A 25,193-nucleotide genomic window follows, 5' to 3' on the forward strand; every position below is an offset into this window, starting at 1 on the left:
TAACAGTGCATTTCATTTTTGTGAAATCACTTGCTAATACAATTGTATATTCTGAACCATCACTCACCCTCGTGCCAAATCCAACCAGTATGTGTGCGTGCTTGAGGATTAGATGGCTGTGCAGTAATATTTGCCTTTCTGAAGCAGGGTGTACCTTGTCCCTTTTGTGAATTTTGTAATGTGTTGTTTTTGTGCCTGATGGTGCGAATGGTCTTGTGTGTATCACGTATGAAAGATGTGTGAATGGCCTGTAAAGCGGTTGGTGCCTTGCCGTGGCTTTACAGCTCACGAGCTGCGAGTCATTGGTTCAGTTTTTTCTCCATTGAATTATTGACAGTGCATTTCATTTTTGTGAAATCTCTTGTTAATAAAATTTAATATACTGAACCATCACTCACCCTTGTGCCAAATCCAACCAGTATGTGTGTGCGTTTGAGGAATAGGTGGCTGTGCAGGATTCTTGGTCTTTTTAGTTTCTCTGCCAAGGTGTATGTTCCATGTAAAAATAACCCACCAACTGTAGATATTGTCGTAAACCCATGGGAGTTCATGGTGATGTCTCTCTTGTGCATTACAAAAAGGTTTTTTATCCTCAATGTCCTGCAAACCTCAAAATATCTGTCACATTGTCCATGCAATATTGTGCCGAAATTCTCACGTTGTAGAAACAATGTCAAAACGTTCTGGTTTTGCAAGGGGGTCAACTGTCTTTTTGGCCTGTGCTCGGCGGCCATCTAGGCAAACCTACCAAACCCATACATTTCTGAAAACTAGACACCCGGGGGCTTCCAGGGAGGTATGGCTTGCGTGGATCCCCCAACGTTTCCTTACCCAGAATCCCCCGCAAACCTCAATTTTAGCTGAAAAAATCACTTTTTTCATAATTTTTTGTGTGGGAAACTTGTGGCATCACCGGGCTCACTCAAATTTACCACCTCCCAGCGTTCCCCTGGGTCTCCCGGTAAAAATGGTGCCTCACTTGTGTGGGAGGCCCAAGTACCCGCGACAGGCAAGGGCCCAAAACGTAGTGATGCGACATCAACATTGCCTATCTCAAAACCACCTGGTTTTGCAAGGGGGGTCTCTTGGGTTTTTGGCCCGGGGCACGGCGGCCATCTAGGGAAACCTACCAAACCCATACATTTCTGAAAACTAGACACCCGGGGGCTTCCAGGGAGGTATGGCTTGCGCGGATCCCCCAACGTTTCCTTACCCAGAATCCCCTGCAAACCTCAATTTTAGCTGAAAAAATCACTTTTTTCACACTTTTTTGTGTGGGAAAGTTGTGGCATCACCGGGCTCACTCAAATTTCACACCTCCCAGCGTTCCCCTGGGTCTCCCGGTAAAAGTGGTGCCTCACTTGTGTGGGAGGCCCAAGTACCCGCGACAGGCAAGGGCCCAAAACGTAGTGAGGCGACATCAACATTGCCCATCTCAAATGTTGCATCACTACGTTTTGGGCCCTTGCCTGTCGCGGGTACTTGGGCCTCCCACACAAGTGAGGCACCATTTTTACCGGGAGACCCAGGAGAACGCTGGGAGGTGTGAAATTTGAGTGAGCCCGGTGATGCCACAACTTTCCCACACAAAAAAGTGTGAAAAAAGTGATTTTTTCAGCTAAAATTGAGGTTTGCAGGGGATTCTGGGTAAGGAAACGTTGGGGGATCCGCGCAAGCCATACCTCCCTGGAAACCCCCGGGTGTCTAGTTTTCAGAAATGTATGGGTTTGGTAGGTTTCCCTAGATGGCCGCCGTGCCCCGGGCCAAAAAGCCAAGAGACCCCCCTTGCAAAACCAGGTGGTTTTGAGATAGGCAATGTTAATGTCGCATCACTACGTTTTGGGCCCTTGCCTGTCGCGGGCACTTGGGCCTCCCACACAAGTGAGGCACCATTTTTACCGGGAGACCCAGGGGAACGCTGGGAGGTGGGAAATTTGAGTGAGCCCGGTGATGCCACAAGTTTCCCACACAAAAAAGTGTGAAAAAAGTGATTTTTTCAGCTAAAATTGAGGTTTGCGGGGGATTCTGGGTAAGGAAATGTTGGGGGATCCACGCAAGCCATACCTCCCTGGAAGCCCCCGGGTGTCTAGTTTCCAGAAATGTATGGGTTTGGTAGGTTTCCCTAGATGGCCGCCGTGCCCCGGGCCAAAAAGCCAAGAGACCCCCCTTGCAAAACCAGGTGGTTTTGAGATAGGCAATGTTGATGTCGCATCACTACGTTTGGGGCCCTTGCCTGTCGCGGGTACTTGGGCCTCCCACACAAGTGAGGCACCATTTTTACCGGGAGACCCAGGGGAACGCTGGGAGGTGGGAAATTTGAGTGAGCCCGGTGATGCCACAACTTTCCCACACAAAAAAGTGTGGAAAAAGTGATTTTTTCAGCTAAAATTGAGGTTTGCGGGGGATTCTGGGTAAGGAAACGTTGGGGGATCCACGCAGGCCATACCTCCCTGGAAGCCCCCGGGTGTCTAATTTTCAGAAATGTATGGGTTTGGTAGGTTTCCCTAGATGGCCGCCGTGCACCGGGCCAAAAACCCAAGAGACCCCCCTTGCAAAACCAGGTGGTTTGGAGATAGGCAATTTTGATGTCACCTCACTATGTTTTGCGCCGTTTCCTGTCGCGGGCACTAGGCCGACCCACACAAGTGAGGTACCGTTTTTCTCGTAAGACTTTGGGGAACGCGGGGTGGGTGGAAATTTGTGGATCCACGCAGATTCCGGAACTTTCCACGACAGAAATGTGTGGAAAATGTGGTTTTTTTGCCAATTTTTTAGGTTTGCAAGGGATTCTGGGTAACAGACCCTGGTGGGAGGCAGTCAAGTCACCCCATCCTGGATTCCCCTGGGTGTCTAGTTTTCAAAAATGTATAGGTTTGCTAGGTTTCCCAAGGTGCCCGCAGAGCTAGGGTTCAAAAACTACAGCTAGTCATTTTTCCAAAAAAGGGTCATTTTTCACTGCGAAATTGAGGTGTGACCAGGTTGCGTTTTGCGCCGTTTCCTGTCGCGGGCACTAGGCCGACCCGCACAAGTGAGGTACCATTTTTCTCGAAAGACTTTGGGGAACACGGGGTGGGTGGAAATTTGTGGATCCACGCAGATTCCGGAACTTTCCACAACAGAAATGTGTGGAAAATGTGTTTTTTTTGACAATTTTTTAGGTTTGCAAGGGATTCTGGGTAACAGACCCTGGTGGGAGGCAGTCAAGTCACCCTATCCTGGATTCCCCTGGGTGTCTAGTTTTCAAAAATGTATAGGTTTGCTAGGTTTCCCAAGGTGCCCGCAGAGCTAGGGTTCAAAAACTACAGCTAGTCATTTTTCCAAAAAAGGGTCATTTTTCACTGCGAAATTGAGGTGTGACCAGGTTGCGTTTTGCGCCGTTTCCTGTCGCGGGCACTAGGCCGACCCACACAAGTGAGGTACCGTTTTTCTCGTAAGACTTTGGGGAACGCGGGGTGGGTGGAAATTTGTGGATCCACGCAGATTCCGGAACTTTCCACGACAGAAATGTGTGGAAAATGTGTTTTTTTTGACAATTTTTTTAGGTTTGCAAGGGATTCTGGGTAACAGACCCTGGTGGGAGGCAGTCAAGTCACCCATCCTGGATTCCCCTGGGTGTCTAGTTTTCAAAAATGTATAGGTTGGCTAGGTTTCCCAAGGTGCCCGCAGAGCTAGGGTTCAAAAACTACAGCTAGTCATTTTTCCAAAAAAGGGTCATTTTTCACTGCGAAATTGAGGTGTGACCAGGTTGCGTTTTGCGCCGTTTCCTGTCGCGGGCACTAGGCCGATCCACACAAGTGAGGTACCGTTTTTCTCGTAAGACTTTGGGGAACGCGGGGTGGGTGGAAATTTGTGGATCCACGCAGATTCCGGAACTTTCCACGACAGAAATGTGGGGAAAATGTGTTTTTTTTGACAATTTTTAAGGTTTGCAAGGGATTCTGGGTAACAGACCCTGGTGGGAGGCAGTCAAGTCACCCCATCCTGGATTCCCCTGGGTGTCTAGTTTTCAAAAATGTATAGGTTTGCTAGGTTTCCCAAGGTGCCCGCAGAGCTAGGGTTCAAAAACTACAGCTAGTCATTTTTCCAAAAAAGGGTCATTTTTCACTGCGAAATTGAGGTGTGACCAGGTTGCGTTTTGCGCCGTTTCCTGTCGCGGGCACTAGGCCGATCCACACAAGTGAGGTACCGTTTTTCTCGTAAGACTTTGGGGAAGGCGGGGTGGGTGGAAATTTGTGGTTCCACGCAGATTCCGGAACTTTCCACGACAGAAATGTGTGGAAAATGTGTTTTTTTTTACAATGTTTTAGGTTTGCAAGGGATTCTGGGTAACAGACCCTGGTGGGAGGCAGTCAAGTCACCCCATCCTGGATTCCCCTGGTTGTCTAGTTTTCAAAAATGTATAGGTTTGCTAGGTTTCCTAAGGTGCCCGCAGAGCTAGGGTTCAAAAACTAGAGCTAGGCACTTTGCAAAAAAAGGGTAATTTTGCATTGTGAAAATGTGGTGTGACCACGTTGCGTTTTGCGCCGTTTCCTGTCGTGGGCACTATGCCTACCCACACAAGTGAGGTACCATTTTTATCGGGAGACTTAGGGTAATTCAGATTTGTAAAGGAACTGTTATTATCTATTGACTTTCCATGCATTTCTGCTTTCCAAATGAAAGATATTGTGTAAAAAAGAAGTCATTCTAAAAAATGACTGATAATTCTCATGCTAGTATGCGTATTCCCAATTTCAGAAATGTGCAAATATCTACTGTTTCTAAACTCTATATTTTGTTCCCATTTCAGAAATACATAGGTGTCTTTCATACCGATTTTTCCATGTACACTTTTTTACAGAATAATTACTATATACCCGGTACATAATAAAAAACCATTGCAAGTTACTACTCAGTTTTTGGCTCTGGGTTCGTCGGGTTCTTGGTGAACCTACAAGTCCTATATATCCCCACAACCAGTAATGTCCAGCGGATGCAACGGTATATTGCTTTCAAAGAGCTGTCATAATTAGAAGAAGTTACAGGTGAAAACGTTGACACAAAAGGCTGGTTTTTTCAACTAAATTTCAATTTATCCTACATTTAACTGTTTGTTTCTATAAAAAAACCTTGATGGATCTACACAAATGACCCCTTGCTGAATTCAGAATGTTGTCTTCTTTTCGAAAATGTATAGCTTTCCAGGATCCACTATTGCTTTTGTACCCATTTCAGCCACTAACTGGAAGGAGGTCAAAAGCACAAAAAATTGCAAAAATAGGCTATGTCCCAGAAAAATGCCAAAACTGTGTAAAAAATTTTGGGTTTCTGACAAAAGTCAAGTATCCCCGAAAAGCTGGGAAAATGGTGATTTCAACCCCACAAACCCTTTTTTGATAACATATGCAGGGAAAAACCCAGATGCTTTCATTTGCAGCCCGTTTTTCCAATTTTTCCCAAAAAAAACAAAATTTTGCTGTATTTTGGCTCTTTTCTGTGACCCCTCCAAGGGAATCCACAAACCCTGAGTACCTTTAGAATCCCCATGATGTTGGAAGAAAAGGACGCAAATTTGGCGTGGCTACCTAATGCGGTCAAAAAGTTACAGGGGCCTAAGCGCGCACTACCCCAAATAGCCAAAAAAAGGCCTGGCACAGGAGGGGGAAAAGGCCTGGCAGCGAAGGGGTTAACGGGAGCTCCATAGAACATGAGACCCCTCTGACCATCTCAAGATGGCCGCTACCAATTCACGTTATCTCTGTAGAACATCTTCTACCGAGAACGGAGCCTCTTCAAGATGTCCGCTATCATACGCCCCAACCACCTTGGTCCCACATGTAACCACAATGCTTTGACGCAGAGTACTTCTGGGTCTCTGCAGGTGAGACTCGTTAACCAGGCTCTCTGTACTTAAGCAAACCCCTTTCGGCCATGCACTTCATCTGCAGGCAGGCAGGACGAGGGGTAGGTGACGGGCTGCTGACCGCGCATGGAACTGTGACTAGGACATTGATCGCGGAGGAGAAAGTGACAGGTGAGTGCACTATCTGTGAAACTATGCATGGACCACTTCCGCCTTCGATATTATATGTTAACAGAAACCACAATAATCTCGGTCCCCGGCCTTGACCTAGGGCACCTTATGGCCTAGGAGTAGGGGTAAGAAATACAAATACCTCATGGGAGTCGGTAATGACCATGCATTTTAATCTGTAATAACACTGTTGTGAGTTCCTGTTTGTGTAGTCCTCTATATACATATTTGTTTTAATAATGCTTGCTGTTAACCAGTGATTTCACAAGTGATTTAGGCACTGGAGGCACTCACCAATAGAAGAGCTAACGTAGAGGTTAGACAGCACAGCATGGCATGGCACTGCGTTATACGATGATATGCAGAGACCATACATGCATCATATGTGCTGTCCAAAATAAAACATTGATTGTTTGGATATTTTAAGCCCTTTCCCTATATCTTTCTTTTTTCATCCAGGTTGATTTATGGATTCGTACTGGGGTGAGCATGACAGATACCTAGGATCTACTGTATCACTACCAGGGATGGAGTATAAAAAGAATCTAGATACCCACCCTAAATCAGGGGTAGGGAAAAATTTTTGGTCCTGAAGAATCACTAGGGATCCAGTGCTGGACCAACATAGCGTGAAACATGTCGACCTGAATAGTGAAACCACAGCAGTTCACTACAACACTCACTGAGTAGTGGCATATTATAACCTTGCGCACACTACCACATCTTCGTTTTTAACCTTACCGAAGGGTCTCTGAATAAAATTTGATCTCCTTTAGGTAATTTTAAGATCACACTCTCCACCTTACACAATATACCCCACACACCCGCATGCACAGTCACGGCTGATACAAGAAAAGATCTGCAAACCTTCAACGGAGGTAAGAATGGTGGATAGTGTTGAAAGTGTCTGAAGCCCCAAAGACGGTGGTCTTAAATGTAAAGATTGAGGTGAACCTGGGATCTGTTATGCCCAAGTGAGATTGAAATTGGGTTAAAAACTTGTGGTGTTGGCAGACTCAGGATCCGCATTTACAATGACTGTATACCAACTTTGGGATAATGAGATTCCCAATAAGACATTGCTTCCAGCAGATATCAACCCAGTCAGCTATGGGGGTTCACACATTGATGTTCTAGGCTATGTAGTAAAAATAATTGAATCTAAAGGCAGAGAAACCACTGGGAAAATGTACGTAGCCAAGAGGGGCCACACCAAAGATATATGGGGATTATATTAAATCCCAAAGCAAAAGACCGGGTGATGCTGACTGCGTGTGGTGGTGGCATAAGTTTCTATGATGAATTTCCTGAGGTATTTAAACAAGAGTGTGGGTTGCTCAAGCATTTCAAACACAGGATTGTGTGGAAAAAGGGTGCTAAACCTTGTGTGCATAAGATACCTAAAGTTCATAAGTTGGCGCTCAAGCACTTGAAGTAGGATATAGACTTTTACATTCTGACATCATTGAGAAGATAGTCATCAGAATGGTTTTGGGATCCAAAGATGGAGGGAAGGCCATAAGGATGTGTGTGGAGTTAAGAGAAATTAATAAGTGGATCACCAACTACTCCAATATTTCAGAGTCACTCACTAAGCTTAAGGGAACTAAAATGTTCAGTCCTGGATCTTTCCTCAGCCTATCACCAGGTACAAGCAGCTGCACTAGTACTCAAGGCATCTCACCTAGTAAGCAAAGCCATTGGGGGCTTATTGATTTATCAGGATGCCATTTGGGCTGGCCTCGGCTGCCGCCTGTTTTCAAAGGATAATGAAGATTATCATGGGAGAGTTACCCAACATCTTATTCTTCCAGGATGACATTCTCATTTATGGCAAGGATGTGAACGAGCATAACAGGGTTTCAAGAAGTGTTGAGTAGATTAGAGGCGAAAGTACTCTTGCTGAAACAGCAGAAATGCAAGATTGGAGTTACTTCTGTCACCTACTTGGGTAATGTCATTTCCGGGGAGGGCATTCAACCCAAATTAGAACTAGCAGACCATATTGTGTGTGCTCCCCACAGACAACAGGTGAGATCATTCTTGGGGCTCGCAGATTTTATTCCAAGTTCATAAAGGGTTTTGTCAGTGTAGTGGAGCCCATAAGAGCTTTGCTGATAAAAGGGTGCACTTTAAGGTCACCCGAGTCTCAAATGGCATTCCAAGCTGTGAAGTCGGGAATGGGCACGATGCCCACCCTAGTACGTTTTGACACAAGGAGAAAAACCATTCTAACTAGTGACACCAGTTTCAAGGGGCTGGGGGCAGTGCGGTCTCAGATTGATGATGGAGAACGGATGGTAGTTTCAATTGCCTTCAGGGCCCTTAAGAAGTTTGGGGAGCATTACTCGTGCTTTGAGAGAGAGACTTTAGCGATAACGGGCAGTGAAACATTTAAAGTTTTATTTGTGGGGCATTCCTTTTCTAGGTAGTAAAGATCAGACCCCAAGTTTTCTCCTGCAACCAAAGTGACAGGATGATTCCCAGACTTAAGAGGTGGAGCGAAGAGTTAGAAGAGTTAACCTTTCAGGACCAATACCTTTCTGGGTTAGCAAACATAACTGCTGTTTGTCTCGTCTACCAGAGGAAGGTAGAAATGAGGTGATTATTGAAGACCTGGGTTGTGTAAGTTGCGTAAGGGAACCAGCGATCACGAGGGATGAGTGGATGAAGAGTGGGGAGGAGGATGAGGAGCTCACCACAATTAAAACAAGTGGTGAAGAGTTGGCCTGATTGCAAAGAGCTGGATCCGGAGTTAAAACCTGTCTGGTTGGTGAGGGATCAACTTGCGTTGTACCAAGATGATCTGGTGAGAAAGTTGTATCGACCAAGAGCATGAGATCCAAGGTAGTTAATCTAGGCCATTAAAGACACCTGGGTAGAAGTCTCACGAAAGCCCGGGTGCGGGAGAGGTATTGGTGGCCGGGCATGGATCACTAGGTGGAAGGGGTGGTGAATTATTGCTAGTTGTGTGCATCCAATGACAGGACCCATGTGACTAATACTGCTCCTCTAACACCAGTTGTTGTACCGGATGAGCTTATGACAAAATTGTGCCTGGATATCATGTGCTTTTTTGAGTTGTTGCAGCCAACTGAAAGGTTTGTGTTGTTGGTGGCCTACACATCGAATTGGGTTTCACCAAGGGTGTGAGTAATGTGTGCACTAAGAGGGTCTTGGAGTTTCTCAAGGACGAGTTTGCGGGAGATGGTGTAAACAAACATCTGGCAACAGTTAATGGGGTGCAGTTTCCCTCATGAGAGATGCAGGAGTTCTTGAGTCCGTTTGGAATAACACACCAGAAGACAGCTCTATGCGCCAGAGGTCCTGCTAAGTGCATGAACAGGATGGTAAAGGCATGTTCGCAAAGAGCTGTAGAAACCACGAAAGGGTGTGCTTAGGGACATGTGATGGTCACATCATCCCTTGCCTAACTATGTAACACAGCAGTCACCCTTTGACTCCTTCAGGCGCAGACCAGCTAAGCTCAATCCGGAGTGTTGCCTGTAAGGGGCTCTGATATGCTGGACAAGATGGAGGTGGGTGCCAGAGTCCTGTCTATACCAGAAAAGAGACAAGCAAAGGTTTGATGAGAAAAACCCCATGAACAGCAAGAGGTGGAACGTAAGGGGGGGAGAGAGATCAGGCTTTGGTAAAGAAACCAAGATGGTACAGGAAAGGTGCAAAAGAGTAAATGGGGCTTTTCGTCATTACCTCCATCAAGAAGAATGTGGCATCAGTTCACACAGGCTGCAGGTGGAACATGTCTAGGCTCGCAAAGTACAGAGGCAGCAAGTTACCCCCTGGTGAAGATGTTGACAACTCTGTGCAAGAGTGCTGTTCGGGGAGGAGGGAATCGTTCAGTCTCATGCCACAAGACATGGTAGGGCTCATATTCGTTTCAGAGGTTGTGATTAAATGATTTGCTAATTATTTTTAAATATTTGCTGTTCTTTTGAGTTCTCTACTCCTTTCCCTCCTCCCTTAGTTATCCACTTGTAAGTAGAATGCACTAAACCTGGTTCTTATTTTACTGTATTCTTATATTGCATTATTAGATTTATCGCATTGTTATGTAAGGGGGAAGTGGGTGCATGGGCAGCTCATGCCAGGAATATTCATGGTCTCCTGGTGAGCTGTGTTCTAGGTAGAGCAGTTGGACTGGGGGCGAACCGGCAGGTTGCATCATTGTTGGTGTATTACGGATTGACAAAGCACTTAAATAATGGAACGGAGTTCATGTCGTAACAGGTGCTCATTCCTGTGTAACTGCACCTGTCCTGAAAGGGCTACTGGAGGGATAGAGTGAGCATCTGTGTTTGGAAGTATATATGATTTCAATATAGAAGTTAATTCATATTATTTCCTATGGAGGTGTTAGTTTAAATCCCTGCCTCCATCAATTTCTTTAGGAGTGTTGTCAAGTGTAGTGAAAGACTTACTCCAAGGCTGGGCTGGGGTACATTTAAGCCTGTTTTAACACTTTTAGGGCTGTAGTAACTAAGAAAATATTTTGTGAACTGCAAGGGTTTTATTCTTTTGTGGGTATGTGTTTACTAGGCTAGTCCCTCTCAATCCCCTCAATTTTCCCAAAACCCTTACCCATTTGAGTAATTATTCCTCCCTCAACCACTACCCAACCTAAAACAGCATCTCTCTGCTTGCAGAGATCTCAGCCCACAAACGACAAGTGGATGGGTTAATCTCCACCCGTAGGTATGTGAATTGAATTTGGCATTAAGTAGTGTTACTGGAGTACTACTTTACATACTACAAAAAGTTTCAGTAAATCAGGCCTGTAGAACACAACTAGAAATGTAGATGCTTGGACTCTGAAAGCAAGGAGTTAAACACCATTAAATTGCACTAAGATTACACTGGTCGCTGTAGAACTGATTGAAAAAGAAAAATTCACTTAGTACCTTCCTTCACCACCACAGGCTCCATTGGGTGTCAATGACATCTCGGCAGGAATCAGTCTCTGTATTATAAGCCATAAGCTTCAAAGGCTTCCCTTCATGGGATTCGATTAACGCATAGAAATCTTCAGACTGAAAAAGATTGGGAATGGGAAATTAGATGTGTTCACCTGTTCAATTAAATAAAGGGCAACTAGCTAGTAAAAAACGCAAATGAAGGGAGGTAGGTTAGACTAAATAATTTAGTAACTTAACAAAAAGCTATGATATCATGACATCAAGTGAAACAAATGCACAAATACATTGATATCAGTGCAGAACAAATACGGTCATTACAATACATGGTTAAAAAAATATATAAATCCTACCCCCTGAAGTATCTGATCTGTGCCGACAATGTAGTCAGTATGGGGTTGAAGACCAGCTAGATAGTCTGGAGAGTTGGTTTCCACGTCCTAGAAAGAGGGGGAAAAAATGTTATAAATAAAAACGAAGATTCAAACCTACTAGTTTATAATTCATTTTTCCCTGCTTCCCATATTAAACAGAAGGGGCAAATATGCTATTTTAATTAGAGGTGGCAATAGTTCTCAGGAACCAATAAGCCAGCGCCAAGACATGAGTCTCTTGGCTCTAACAGCCAATACACAAGCTGTGCCATCAACATATTAAGTAAATACTCTCCCCATCTCACCATGTGCTAGCTTTTCTTCTTTCCATCACTCTAACACTCCATTTCTTTCTGGCTCCCTTACACCTACTTTCTCCAGTCTTTATGCTCAACTCTTTTCACTGCTTCACTTCCTCATTTCTATCTTTCTCTGCCACCTCAATGACTTCAGTTCTTGCTCCTGATGCCCCACTACCTCATCTGCCAATCACAGATCACTTGAAGTCTCCGCATTGTTCTGTGCTCAAAGATCCAATAGGAATGCCTCTAGGAAGGGTCCAGATTACAAAATGGCCAAAGACCATCCTTTTTGCATCCTCCACAACCTTCCCTTGGGCCACCACATCATTCTCCAAGCCCCAATTAGTGTAGGAGAGTAGGGTCTCGCCAAAGTCTGGCATTTTGACTGGGGAAACAAATAGCCGTCAGTGCTGGCGAGTCCCTCCTATGCTGCACCCAGTGGGGCATAGAGATTGATGCAATAATAACAGATGAATGCACGCTAGAAAGAAGCTCGACCTTGTTGTTGCTTGGAGGGTCCAAGAAGACAGGAAGAGCTGTGCATCTGGGTGAGCCATCAGTGGCTCGCCCATCTCCAGTGCATATGAACAAAGGAGCATAACTTTGGTTGGTTGTACCTAGTGTGGAAATTGACCTAAACACCATGTCAACGAATAAACAGAAGAGGCACTGATAGTCTTAACTTATCAAATACATTGTATTAATCTAGTGAACTTACTGTTTGAAATTCCACTAACAGATTATCTGGAATTGGGTAGCTTAGGAGATCAATATATTTTAGAGTCTCAACCCCTTCTATGCTCATGATGGAACAGTTCCGTCATGGCACCCACCTATGGGTGAAGCGCTGGCGCTACCCCCCCACGGGTAGCCCATCTACACCCCCAAGCATGGATGGCAGCGGAAGAGTTTCCCCTGCCACCCCTGACCCCCCCCCCACCCTTCAGCGGTCGTGTGACGTCAGCCCGTTTTTTGGGCCTTTCTGGGGGCATTTTTTTCCTGCTGGTTTCTGGGCAGAATATCCCATTAGGGGTGAGGGATTCCTTTTATGTAGATGAAAGCGGCCTCTTGGGCAAGGGTCACTTCCAAAGGGCGATAATTTGTTTCTGACCCCCCTGGTGACAGATCGGCCGTTTTGTGGCTTTCTGCCTCCAGTGGGGGGTAGAAAACCCCACTAGGCACCAGGGATTTTTTTTTGTAGATGGAAGCTACTTATTAGCAAGGGTCGGTTCCAAAGGGGACAAGTTTTTGCTCCGCTTGTTTCTGCCCCCCCAGAAACCCCACTAGACCCAGGGTTATTGATTTAAAGCGCGTGGGGCAATCCCTTGCGTAAGGAAAATCCTTCAAGTTTCAAAATAGGGGCATTTTCCATCAGCCTTTTTCTGCCCCCATCCTCTCTTTTTTGATACTTGTAGGATTTATTTGAAGGCCCATCTGACAGTGCGTTATGTTAATGGTTTCATTTTTTGTGAATTGCGATTGTAATGTTTTATTTCTCCTTTTTATTCTAGTTCAAGGCTTTTGCTATTTTGACTGATTTTCCAGGTTGCGGTTTCATCGCTGGGGGTTCTGCAGTTTGTGTAGTTGCATGTGTTTGGTAAGAAAACTTTTATGTACTATTTAATTTTAATGAGTTTCATTTCCCTGCATGAATGTGTTTTTTGTAAATGGTGTAATAGCAGTATGTTTAGCTTTTGTAAAACTCTTTTAGAATTTGTGCTGGATGTGTATTTTGTTGCCGTAGTTTCTTTGTAGTGGGATATTGTTGGTTTTTGCTGTGTCTCTGCAGAGTAGGTCCTGGTGAGTGTAGCTGTCACAGGCAAGTTAGCTGTATAGTTTGAGTATATAGATCTTTGTGATAAAGCCACACTTTATTACTTGAATTTCACAGTGTTTGTTGGCTTATTTGTGAAGTCTCCTTTTTTTTTTTTTTTAGAAAGGATTATGGCTAGCCGCAAGATTACTGCTCAGCAGATTTTTGGTATGCTTCGAGTCTTCCTCTTACCATGGTTCAGAGACTGACTCTGCATCTGAGGCAGAGGAGACAGTGGAAGATTTTGTCATTGAGTTTTCTGTCCACGAGGAATCATCGAATAAGGAAGCCACTCATTAGTGCAGATGAAGTGACTTTTAGAGGAGGACACTAATGTGCCAATAGTACAGCAAGAGACATCTGGGCAGCAGCCTGGGGCAGCAAGGCTTCCCATTGGCAGAGCTACCTCTGGGTTGCCCCAGGCATGGTGCAGCCAGCATTGCCGGACTTTACTGGTGTCCCAACGTGTAGAGTGGATACTGAAAACCTTTTGCCTATAAATGTTTGTTGTTTATGGACGATGTATTTTGTTCCCATTTCGGAAATATATAGGTTTCCTTGGTACCTACTTTTCACTCTTTATTTTTAATTGCTATATACCCGGTACACAATGAAAAACCATTGCAAGCTGCAACTCAGCTATTGGTTCTGGGTTGTTTGTGAACCTACAAGTCCTATATATCCCCACAACCATAAGGGTTCTGCGGATGTAACGTATATTGCTTTAAAAAATCTGTTGTCATACTTAGAAGTTACAGGTGAAAACGTTGGCACAAAAGGATGTTTTCTTTTAACTTAATTGCAAATTTTATTTTCAACTGATAGTTTCTATAAAAAAAAAAAACTTTAAAGGATCTACACAATTGACCCCTTGCTGAATTCAGAATTTTGTCTACTTTCTAAAAATGTATAGCTTTTCAGGATCCATTATTGCTTTCACACCCATTTCTACCACTAACTGGAAGGCGGTTGAAAGCACACAAAAAAAGCAAAAATAGGCTATGTCCCAGTAAAATGCCAAAACTGTGTAGAACATTTTGGTTTTCTGACAAGAGTCTGCCTGTCCCTAAAAGCTGAGAAGATGGTGACTTCAGCACCGCAAACCCTTTGTTGATGCCATTTGCAGGGGAAAAAACAGACGATTTCTTCTGCAGCAAATTTTCCCCCATTTTTTCAAAATAAATGGAGGTGGCAGTATTTTGGCTAATTTCTGGGTCCCCTCCAGGGGGATTCGCAAAGATGTTGGAAGAAAAGGACGCAAATTTGGCATGGATACCTTATGTGGACAAAAGTTACAGGGGCCTAAGTGCGAACTACCCCCAAATAGCCAAAAAAAGAATTAGCACAGGGGATGGGGGGAGGCTTAGCAGCGATGGGGTTAAATTCGAACTCACCAGGGGGCTCACTAAATAACTGCACAGAGGACTTTGCTAACTGCGCCATATCAGCAGGTATTTTCAAAGCTTTTGAGATATCGCTGTATTCTTTTCTATGAACTGAATGAACCCATAAGTGACTGCTTTGTGTGACCTTTGTTTATAGAGGTAACATGACTGATTATCAATCTCGCCATTCAAGTTTCCGCATTAATTTAAGACAAAAGATTATCTAAAAGCTTAAGATTCCTTCCTAAGTGAGCTTTGAACACAACTTCTGTACTTCAGTTTGATACTTTTATGGAAGGAAAAACCTTCAGAATAAAGTATTACATAACAATTAACATTTCATCCAGTTAAAGGCATAAGTGAATATTTCAAGAAAGAATTAGATAGCAGCAAATTATTAAAAATAAAGTGCCACATGCCTTCACAGAGTCTTAAGATTAACCTACTTAAAAACATGTTTCATTGTCAAACTTTTATGTATCGGATAAAAGCACGTCTATACACCACAATATATTTTAAAAAGATCGGTAAATAACACTTCAAGTTGCCAGCAGATTGTAAAAGTAATAGTGACACGTGCCCTCACAGCATGTCTTAAGAATAAGCCTACGTATAAACTTGTTTCACCGTCTGACAATTGGATAATTGATAGAACATAGCTTTGCACTGCCTAATATGGCATTTCCTTTTAAAAAGTGGAATCAAAAATAGCCTAGTGTACAATTCATAAAATGTACAAGTGTGGCTCAATGGTTAGAGCGGCAGACCCTGATGCAGAGGTCTGGCCCGGGACCAGGGTTCAATTCCCCGCCTCGGCGGCTCTTGGGCTCAAAAATTCCACGGACCTGACAATTCTCGCCTCGGTGCCTATTCCAATCATTCAGTCCCACTCTGCAACTCTGGGCAATAGCTTGCTTAATCTCCACAACGGCCCCCACAACGCTAAGGATGCCTGGCCTCCACCTTGGGGGTGCCCAGGAGTGGACACCTCACAGGGAAAGCCAGGATGGGTTCCACAGCGGTATTCGTACAAGCGCCTTGAGACCCTTGTGGGTGAGTAGTGCGCTATACAAGTATCAATTTACAATTTACAAGACAACAAAAAAAAGGTCATATTTTGGCCTGACTTATTACATAGGCAAGGAATAGCAGGAAGGTTCAGTTGGTGCCCAAGAGTAAAGCACAGTAAGTATTCAATAGTGTTGGCGCGAAACCTAACAGCGCACCCCCATCTCCCACTAGGCTGCACTAAATAGACTGGAGATGACGGCGAGGTATTCAAGAACAAATATGCGGATATTATTGGTTTCCCTACTGCGCTTTGAATGAGACTTTCCTGCACCAGATCATAAAAAGCAAAGGCTACTTCCCTTCTATTAAAAGAATGGCATAGTTCTTTCTCTGTAAAGACCCTCTCCATACCAATTTTTCCAAATTCAGATTTAATATATTCCAAACACGGAATTCGGAGGCAGTCATTTCTAAGAACAGCCTGCTCGTTGCTCCAAATAGATAGCCAGAATAATAAAGGCCTCACTCTAATAAAGTCTGTTATATATAACAAACTTACCTCTGTGACAGATATGGAGGGAGGAAATCTGTACTCTGAGTAAGTAGCCAGCAGAACCCTTTTTCTTCTAATTGTAGAGTTTTGCAGTTAGCAACCTCCCAGATTGCGAAACTGCAAGTGGCAGTTGACACACATTGGGATTTATAAATTTGCAACATAGCTTTCAGTTGGCCCCCGCCACGGGGTTGAGGAAGGGAAAATAGGGAACCTATTGTTTTGGAAAATAACATTATACAGTGTGCAATACTAGGTGACCAAGCTCCAGAGACAGAACAAGACTCCTAGATATGGACAAGTCTGAACACTAATTAGGGAGTTATTCCCTACTTGCATACTAGGCAGTTTAATGCAGTGTGGGCCGCATGCCATGATATGTGATTTTGTAAAATTGGTTAGAAGTTCTAGTTTTGGCATAAAAATAAATTAATGCACATACTAGGAGGCGTAAAGCACTGGGAATCCAAGCCATTAACACTGCGTCGACCGCATATAACAGCACGGGTAGGGTTTCCCTTTAATGAATTGGACGTCGCTGGTTATAAGGGCTAGAGCAGGGTGAAGATCATGCAGGAGCGTTGCCCCACTGCTTTCCCGCAGTGCGAGAAGCAGAAACAAAATGATTTAATACCATTTTATGTTTCTATTTCTTGCACTGCGAGAAAGAAGGGTATGCCTGGTTGCGAGTGGGCGGTCCTGCAGGAGTCCAGGGGAGGAGTGGCTTGCTCACTGAGTGCGCTGGCTGTTCGGTCGGCTCCAGGGCCGACCAAACCAGTCATACGCATTTTGCATTTTCTCTATGTAGGCTGCATGCAGCCTACATAGAGTAAACGGGCTCCCCATAGATGCCTGTGGTATTGGCGTCCCAGCCAATCACAATGCTGCCATTGCAGCGTTGTGATTGGCTGGGGGGAGGGAGGCTGCCTGTGGCTGCTTCCTGTTCAGACAGACGATGCGGGGCAGGCAGGCAAACGCAAAGGTAAGTTCATAGATTACTACCTTGCACAGTTTAAATTACATTACAAAAGAATATAATTAAAAGATAAACCACTGCTTACTGTCTACCAATGCATGATAAAATGGCTTAACAGGAACACAAATCTAATCACAAGTGTGATTTTATCTCAAAGTGTGGCTTTAAGATCTTGCATTGTAGTTTTGGTTAAATGCCTTTGTTTCCACCTACGACAGTTGACACAGCAACATGGCAAACTACATATGCAGATCAACATGCCATTTACCATTGATGAGAGAAGGAAGCTAATCAGGACACACCGCTTCACCTCTCATAAGTCATGGCCCCTCATCACATTCAAGGGTAACAAAACAAATATTAGACAGTGTTGAGATACACATGCAGACCCCAAGAATCCTTAAAGATTAAATAAAGTTCAGGCTAACCCCTGCCTTGATGCGGCTTCTCCAGAAAAGTTCCCAAGTTTAAGGGGCTCCCATTTCCTAAACGATCTACACAAACTAACGGAACCTTAACCTCCCCATCGATACTATTACTTTACAATATGTCACACTATAAAAATATTTTTTTATAAAGTATCAAATTCAGTTTCAATTAAAGGTCTTATTAGTACAATAGAGGATAGAAAACGAGTGCCTGAATACATGTACGAGTGCTGATGCACGAAAGAGTTGCACAGAATTTGCCAGAATCTTAAACCACTATATCTTAAGCTCTTAGAGCCATTGGAGACAAATATGTATATCATACCAGCATACTGAGAAAACTACCTCAATCCAAATCAGCACTATTCTTATCAAACCATGTATATGATAACAATTTAAATTTAACGGCATGTTACGATGAACAATTATTCAAGCAAGAGAGAATGGACACCCCCCGGGAATTTTATTTTTTCCCTTCTCTTTTTAGATTGAGGAAACAGAGCATCCCGCTTTTTACCACCTCTGAACAGGTAAAAAGCGGATGTGCCATCGAAGGTTCTGTTTTTTACAAGGAGCTATAGATAATTTTAAAGCTTAAGTTGGCGCTTCTCGAAGCTGGCTAGGGTACTCGATACAATTGCTTGCAATGGATAGCCAGCACTTTGTTCCATGATTCTATCATGCTAGCTGACAATAGCCAAGGCGTGAGTTTTGAGAAACCCATGTTCTGATACACTAAAAAATGTGCTAATTTAAAAGGGCAGTTAGTCCATGTCACATTACTCGATATAGTAAAATATCGAAAGAGTAAAAATGGGTAGTGAGTGCCCTGCAATTATTGTGCGCTTTCTTACTAACAGGTTGTAACCTGTATAGTGCAGGTGTGTCCAACCAGTAGATCACAAGCTACCATTAGCTCACAGAAACCTTTAGACTAGCTTGCAACCTTGAGTAAATTGTTAAATAACCAAAGGGTCACCTTTTCTTTTTAAAGTTAAGGGAAGGCTGTGTTTATTTTACATGATCATCAGGCTGCAGATAGCAAGCAGGGCTGGAGTCACATTTATGACCTAGGGCCCGGCACAGAGGTAAAGAACTGAAGTACGGAGGTATTTAACTCTTAAATAAATTCTGTTAATTTAATATTGAGCATGAACGCATTGTTTCCTATCTTACAGTAAGATTCTCGCAAAACAGCACTTTCAGCACTTTACCCTGTTGCAAATTAGACTGAACACTGACGCCCCTCACCAATATCTTGTAGATGCAACACCCGCTGCTTAGCACTTTGCACCTTTTATCTACATGAAGCATCCTTTCCAGTTCCGCCCCTCCATTCAAACTTGCTAGGGCACCAGACCAACGCAGCCAGGCACCTTGCGCTGCCTTTTAATGTATGCACTGCTCCACTGTTTTACTCTATAGCAAGTTTATAGCTACAGCTGCCCAGCTGTTACCCCAAGCACCCCACGGCTCTATGCGTACACCGCTTTACTATATAGTAAAACCTCAGCAAACAGACGCTCTGTAATCAGTATCTTTGTCATAAGACAAGTAGAACACTTATGACTTTTTACAAGAATCCTGTAGAAGTAACAACTGCTGCTTTGCATTCTGCACTTCACTCTATATAGTCCTAGCCTGCCCGATATCCCGTTTTTTGCTGTTCAATACTACTCTTGGGTCATATTTTATCGAAATTTTATTGTGTTTTAACGATCTATTTTAGGTCACTAAAAATATCAAAAAATGTAAAGCATGATTGTGAAGGTTTTAATTAACTGTACAATAAACTCAACTATCAACAATATTGAGCATGAGTACTAAATGGTGCTCCTGAATGCTTTTAAATGGGAGAAAATTAAAATGTAGTTGACTTTCTAAATTTCTACCATTTCAAAGCATTGCATTTCCAAACAGCAGGCCTCTTGCTCCCAGTGGGCAGTATGTAAAGTAATGTTGGTTATGTCGGGTTCGAAATTGCGTTAACACTTAATCATTAGTAAACAATGGCAAGAGAAATTCAGTTACTCCAATTAATCAATGGAGAATTAAATAAAAAAGAACACACCAATTATGAATAAATCAGAAAAAAAATTATTAAAAGCTTAATCAATTTGGTTTAAAACATTTCACAAGCAATCAACAAAGCTTTTTGAAAAACAGCATAAGGGTAATGATGTGATAAGTTACTCACATCTAAAAAAAATGGTTCTAGACTTTTGTTATACACGTAACGGAGACACATATGGCTAAAAGGTATTTCCTGTGCCACAAGTACATACGACAGGCTCTCATTCACCCATATACATATACCCCATCAAACCAGCATATCTGGCTCTAAAAACATTAGGCTTGAAGTCAAAGTTGCTGGGAGTGGGGGCGTCTAACACTACACAAGTGGCTTGGCCTTCAGTAGCTCACAATGATTTTTATTGATCAGACTTGGCTCTCTGAACAGAAAAGGTTGGCAACCCCCTGGTACAGTGTAACAAAAGAGAAGTGTTAGCTACCACCTATACTCATGTGCTTAGCATCTATACTGTTGGTAGCAGCTACATTCTTCATCTACCAAAGCCCATTTGACTATTAATTAACAGGGAGATAACTAGAGGTGTGACAGTATTAGTTATCGTTCTACCATGATGAGTCAGCCTGCTGTGGCTTTATTATTTACAAGCATGCTTAACAGACTTCCATCCTCTCTTCACCATCATCTCTTATTTTCAGATGTCCTGTTGGGTTTCCTTATTCGTAGTCTTTTGTCATTATATTGTACTGTCTCCTTAAATGTTTGAGAAGTGCTATAGTATAAAAGTGTTTATAGAAGTCCAACATACAAATTCATGAAATAAATAAACTCTCCAGTCCCCCTGTTGCAGAGAGGTCTTACTTCAACAAATGTGTTTGTGCAAGCAAGCACCACCTATTCAGGCTGCCCACTTGCAAGAGGGTGAGCGGAGGCGCAAAGCATTAACGTTCTCTCTGTAGCAGAATAGTGCAGAAGCTTCATGTGCTAATCTGCTTTCAGATGCAGTTTAGGGGAAAGTCGCAGCATATGCACTGGAGGTAAAACGGTTCTCTGATCAAATGGCTTTGGGGTCCCCCGACAGCTTACCCAGAGAAGTACCATCATTAAACGTGGAGCTCTCAAGACCTAAAGGATAGTAATAAGACAACGGGCACTATTGCATCACCCGGATATGGGGACTCCGAGCCCTAATATTAGAACATGAATTGAGGATAGCTGCAGTTCCATGTGATTTTGCCAACCATCTGGCGATGGTAGAAGTGAGCAATCAAACCCCACATTCCACCTCCAGAATTAATGAAAGTGAAAATGTAGAAGCAAGGATCAAGAAAGCAGAAGAGACTGAAAACTGCTGAAACAAATGTCAAATGCTATAAGGGATCGTATCTCAAATGCTGCAAATGCAGCTCTATCCCTGTTCAATAAATGCAATTGTACGCCTAGGAGAAGCAGATCTAATACGCAGTGTGGAGTATATTCAAATGCATCAACATAAGCAAAGCAGAGAGCCTTGACGGTCTATGGCCTCTCGTAGGGGTTCCCATCAAGGACAGAACTCTAATGGGCACAGTGCTTTCACAGAAGAGTAAGTTAAAACAAGTAAGGAGCAGTTCTTTTTCAAACAAGTAGGAAGGGGCACAGAGAAACTATTCAGAAAAAAGCAGGAACACAAGTGACCATTAGGGAGGCATCTGTCATCCTCCTGCTTCTGGTTGGAAACACGAAAGACAACAAAAAAGTAAATCCTTGTGGACGTTATAGGAGTGTTGCTAGAGCCAAGATTGTCTTCCTCGGCAATATCCTGCTAGACTGAGAATGACAAATGTGAGAAGTTGGCCTGGCATATGCTGTTCCTAGTTATAGGGACACCTTGCACCAGTCCAATTCGACTCCTATTGATGATAGGTTTAAGACAACCTTTAAAGAAAGCTATCCTAGTGGTAGCTGTGGAGAGCAGCCTTCAGGCTAAGTCTTGAAGGAGTGTTAAGCTTATTGTTTTACCATAATAACCTCTTGAATAACCAAATGAAAGAGTAGCCCACACAGGTATATATATAAAATATATGTATTTATTCTAGACAGAATCCCACAGTCACTTTATGTGGCTAGTGGCAAAGTTACACTTCAAACAAGCATTTATAAACACAATAAATAGCACAGAAATCAATGGGCCCCAGGGGGGGACCAAATCATATACTAAAATAGTGGTATAAGAACCACGACAATTCTACAGGCAATGCCTAGGGCATTCAGGATCGCTGGCCCCTTAAGAATCCACCCACAGTTAAGAGGAAGGGGACCCACGGGAGGCGTGTGCAGTGCGAGAAGTTGCTATCAGGATCGCAATGTTAGCCTATGGAGAATGTCGCGGTTGAATAATTAAGGTTTAAGGACACTTCTAACAACAGTACAAAGTTAAGGCTTGAGACTTAAGGCTTTGGAGAGCCCACCACCACGGAAGTACCGAAGTACCACTGTTACCTGCCCCAGGGAAGCCGGGTGCATAGGTCGATTCTGGTGTCGGGTCGCGGGCTGATTTTCTATGGAAAAGGAGTCCAAACTGCTGCTAGCTGGAAGTGTCGCTGAAGTCGTGAAGATTAAAGTTGAAGAAAAGACAAAGATGAACCTGAAAGCAGAGGGGACAGAGTCTGGGTCACAGCACAGTGACCAGGGAGCTCACAGGAAGGAGCTCGTGGATGTCGGGTGCTTCAGGTGTGGAAGGTACAGCTGGGCTCTGCAGTCACGGGCTCCGGGAGGCTTCAAGGAAGGCCAGCTTCTGGAGGGCGACTGTCCCACGTCGGCTGAGGGTCGCTGCGGTGTTAGTGTCCCGATTGGATCCACTAAGCATTGGCAACCGCAACCCACGCAAGATGGACAAAGCAGCTGCTGGTGCAGACCCACGTGGTCTGAGGGTGCTCTCCTTTGCAGGGAGCGTAGAGCAGGCCTGGAGCAACCAGGGGAACTCTTAGAAAAGAAGATTGTCCTCCGTCAGGGCCCACAAGTCGAGGGACAAGGGACCGCGGAAGGCAGCAAAATGGAGTGCGTAAAAGGGCTCCCACGGGCCACCGGAGCGGGCCAGGGAGCTGAGGGTCGGCACAAATGCTGCTTGAAGGTTGGCTCAAGAATGGGCCAAAGCACAACTTCCCCACTGGTCGGGGTCGTGTGCTGGACAAGAGGTGGCCGGTGTCTCGGGGTATGCGGGGATCTCGACACCCACGTGGTCCAGGGTGCTCAGACTTGCTGGGCACACTCACAGGACGCTGGGGTGCACTGGAGACCCACCTCGAGGTTGCTGGAAGGCGTCGAAGGTCGTGAGAGCAACGAAGTTCCAACCGGGTATCTTGTAGTCTTTTAGGTGCCTGCCAAGCAGGGGGATAACTCCTTTATCCCAAGGGAGATTTCTTCAGTCAGCTGGGCAGCAGCTCGTCGAAGGTCAGTTCTGTGAAGTCCTGTACGAATCTAAGGCTCTAGGGCAAAGTTATTCCCATATATCCCCAAGATTAGGGGATGGTCCAAAATAGAGCCTACCAATCAGATTAGAGGCGGGAAAGGGTGGCTACACCCACTCCCCTTTGTGTGTTTCCCGCCTGGGCGAGGGGCAGGATGCCCCTGAACCGGTTCCAGGCGGTGTATGCAGAATTGGGGCTCTGCAGCTACCTACGTGCAACTCTGAATGGACTTTTGGTGCACCCACCCTGTTCCAATCCACATATCCTGTCTGGGGAGGTGCTGGCACCTCCCTGCCACAGGAGCCCTATTGTCCAGGTGGCGAGGCTGGGGTTTTCCCCAGCAACAGCCAGCCAGAGTCGTGTAGGTGGCGAACAGTAGCCATTTTGTGGTACATGTGCACTTTTAAATTGGTTTCCAAATTCTACCGCTTTTCCCATATCACCCTCCTAGCAAGGGGGAATCGTGCCCCCATGCCCATGGCTGGACTGGGGGTATGATTCCTTCATGTTTGACACCAAACACGATATGGTTCTGTGTAGCCATTCCTAAGTTACAGCGATGACGCAATAACTTATAATGCGGTTAAGAGTATATGGTATGGCTACACTACAAACAACCCAGTAACGATTTTACGAAGGTTGCAGAGAGGTCCTACTCACGTAGGGGTCCCCCCTCACACATACCTCAGCACCCAGCCCTGTAGGATTACCAGGGCCTGCCATAGGGGTGACCTATGAGAGTATATGTGTTGTATGGTATGGGACATAGGGTACCTACATCCCTGTAAGGGGTGCTAGCACCACCTTACCCAGGCTACAGTAGTGGCCTGGTGGTGTCAGTTTGGGTGGCTGTCCCAGGGTGGCACAATAAGTGCTGCAGCCCTGGTAGGCCTACTGGGGGACCCATGCCCTGGGTACCTAGGGTACCATCTACAAGGGACTGGTAGGGCATGCCCAGCATCCAATTATGTTTGTACCTAGAGTACTCACAACAGTTTTAGGGAGAAAGCAGATAGGCTGGGGTCCTGGATAGCAGGATCCCAGCCAGACTAGTCAAAAACCACTTAAATACCAGGCAAAAAGTTGGGGGCAACCATTAGTCAGATTCCACTCTCCTACATAACCCCCCCCCCAAACGAAAGGAGATAAGGCAAACCTTGTCCAGATAAGCCTTTATTTCCTGAGTGGCCATATAAGGAAGAACCTGTACTAACATGGTTGCTCCCTGTGTCATGGTCCACTTGGGAAATCCTACCCCAAGGGGTTCTAGAGTTTCTCCAAAGTCTAGGGAAATTACCTGTATTGGTTTTTGGGTCAGAGGTGGGCTGGTGGGGTGTCTGAGTCTGGAAGTGAGACCCTACTTGGGTTGGTCTCAACCTCCTCAGATCACTGGCCACTATGGAAGCCTTTCTGCCCATGACTGTGTCATATCTGGCCCTAAGGGTCAACCTCTGGCTGCCTACAGCTGGGGGTTGGATCCCTTTGGCTGGAATAGTGGAGGGCACTGGAAGGTTTGGGGCAGCTAGGCCCCAGGTTTCCCTGTGCTCAACAACATCCATTTGAGGGGTGCCTATACCTAGGGGTAAGGGGTTCCCTCAGTTTGTAGAGGAATATTCACCTGGCTGAAACTACTCTGCTGGGTGTCCCTAATCTGTTGATGAGGGGGTTCCTCTGGGCAGTGGCCCAATAAGGGTCCACTGACCTCCCTGACCTCTGCAGCCCTGGGCTGACTGAGGCAGGGTAGAGAGGGGCAGGATACCTGCTCCAGACTGGGTACCACCTTGGAAGGATCCCCTGCCATCAGAGAGGTGGGCAGGTCAGGCCTGTCCACTTCTGGGGCAGTTACTTCCCAAGGGGCAGGATCAGTTCCCTGAGAAACTTGACCCTTACCTGTAGTCTGGTGGGGGGAGGACTGTTCCTCTT

General features: G+C 44.8%; 1 protein-coding gene across 3 annotated transcripts in view; it reads right to left on the reverse strand.

The window, feature by feature from the left end:
* LOC146789724 (WD repeat-containing protein 48-like) overlaps positions 1-25,193 on the reverse strand; it is a 427,316-nt gene that overhangs the window by 256,175 nt on the left and 145,948 nt on the right. For all 3 annotated transcript variants that reach the window (XM_085632059.1, XM_085632058.1, XM_085632056.1), the window contains exons 5-6: positions 11,301-11,387; positions 10,936-11,064 (exon numbers count right to left, since the gene is read on the reverse strand). In XM_085632059.1, the coding sequence (XP_085488185.1) occupies positions 10,936-10,976 (41 nt within the window). In that variant the 5' untranslated portion in view covers positions 10,977-11,064; positions 11,301-11,387. The remainder of the gene's footprint in view (positions 1-10,935; positions 11,065-11,300; positions 11,388-25,193) is intronic.

The sequence above is a fragment of the Triturus cristatus genome, chromosome 10 (assembly GCF_964204655.1).
Source record: "Triturus cristatus chromosome 10, aTriCri1.1, whole genome shotgun sequence".
Classification (NCBI taxonomy): domain Eukaryota; kingdom Metazoa; phylum Chordata; class Amphibia; order Caudata; family Salamandridae; genus Triturus; species Triturus cristatus.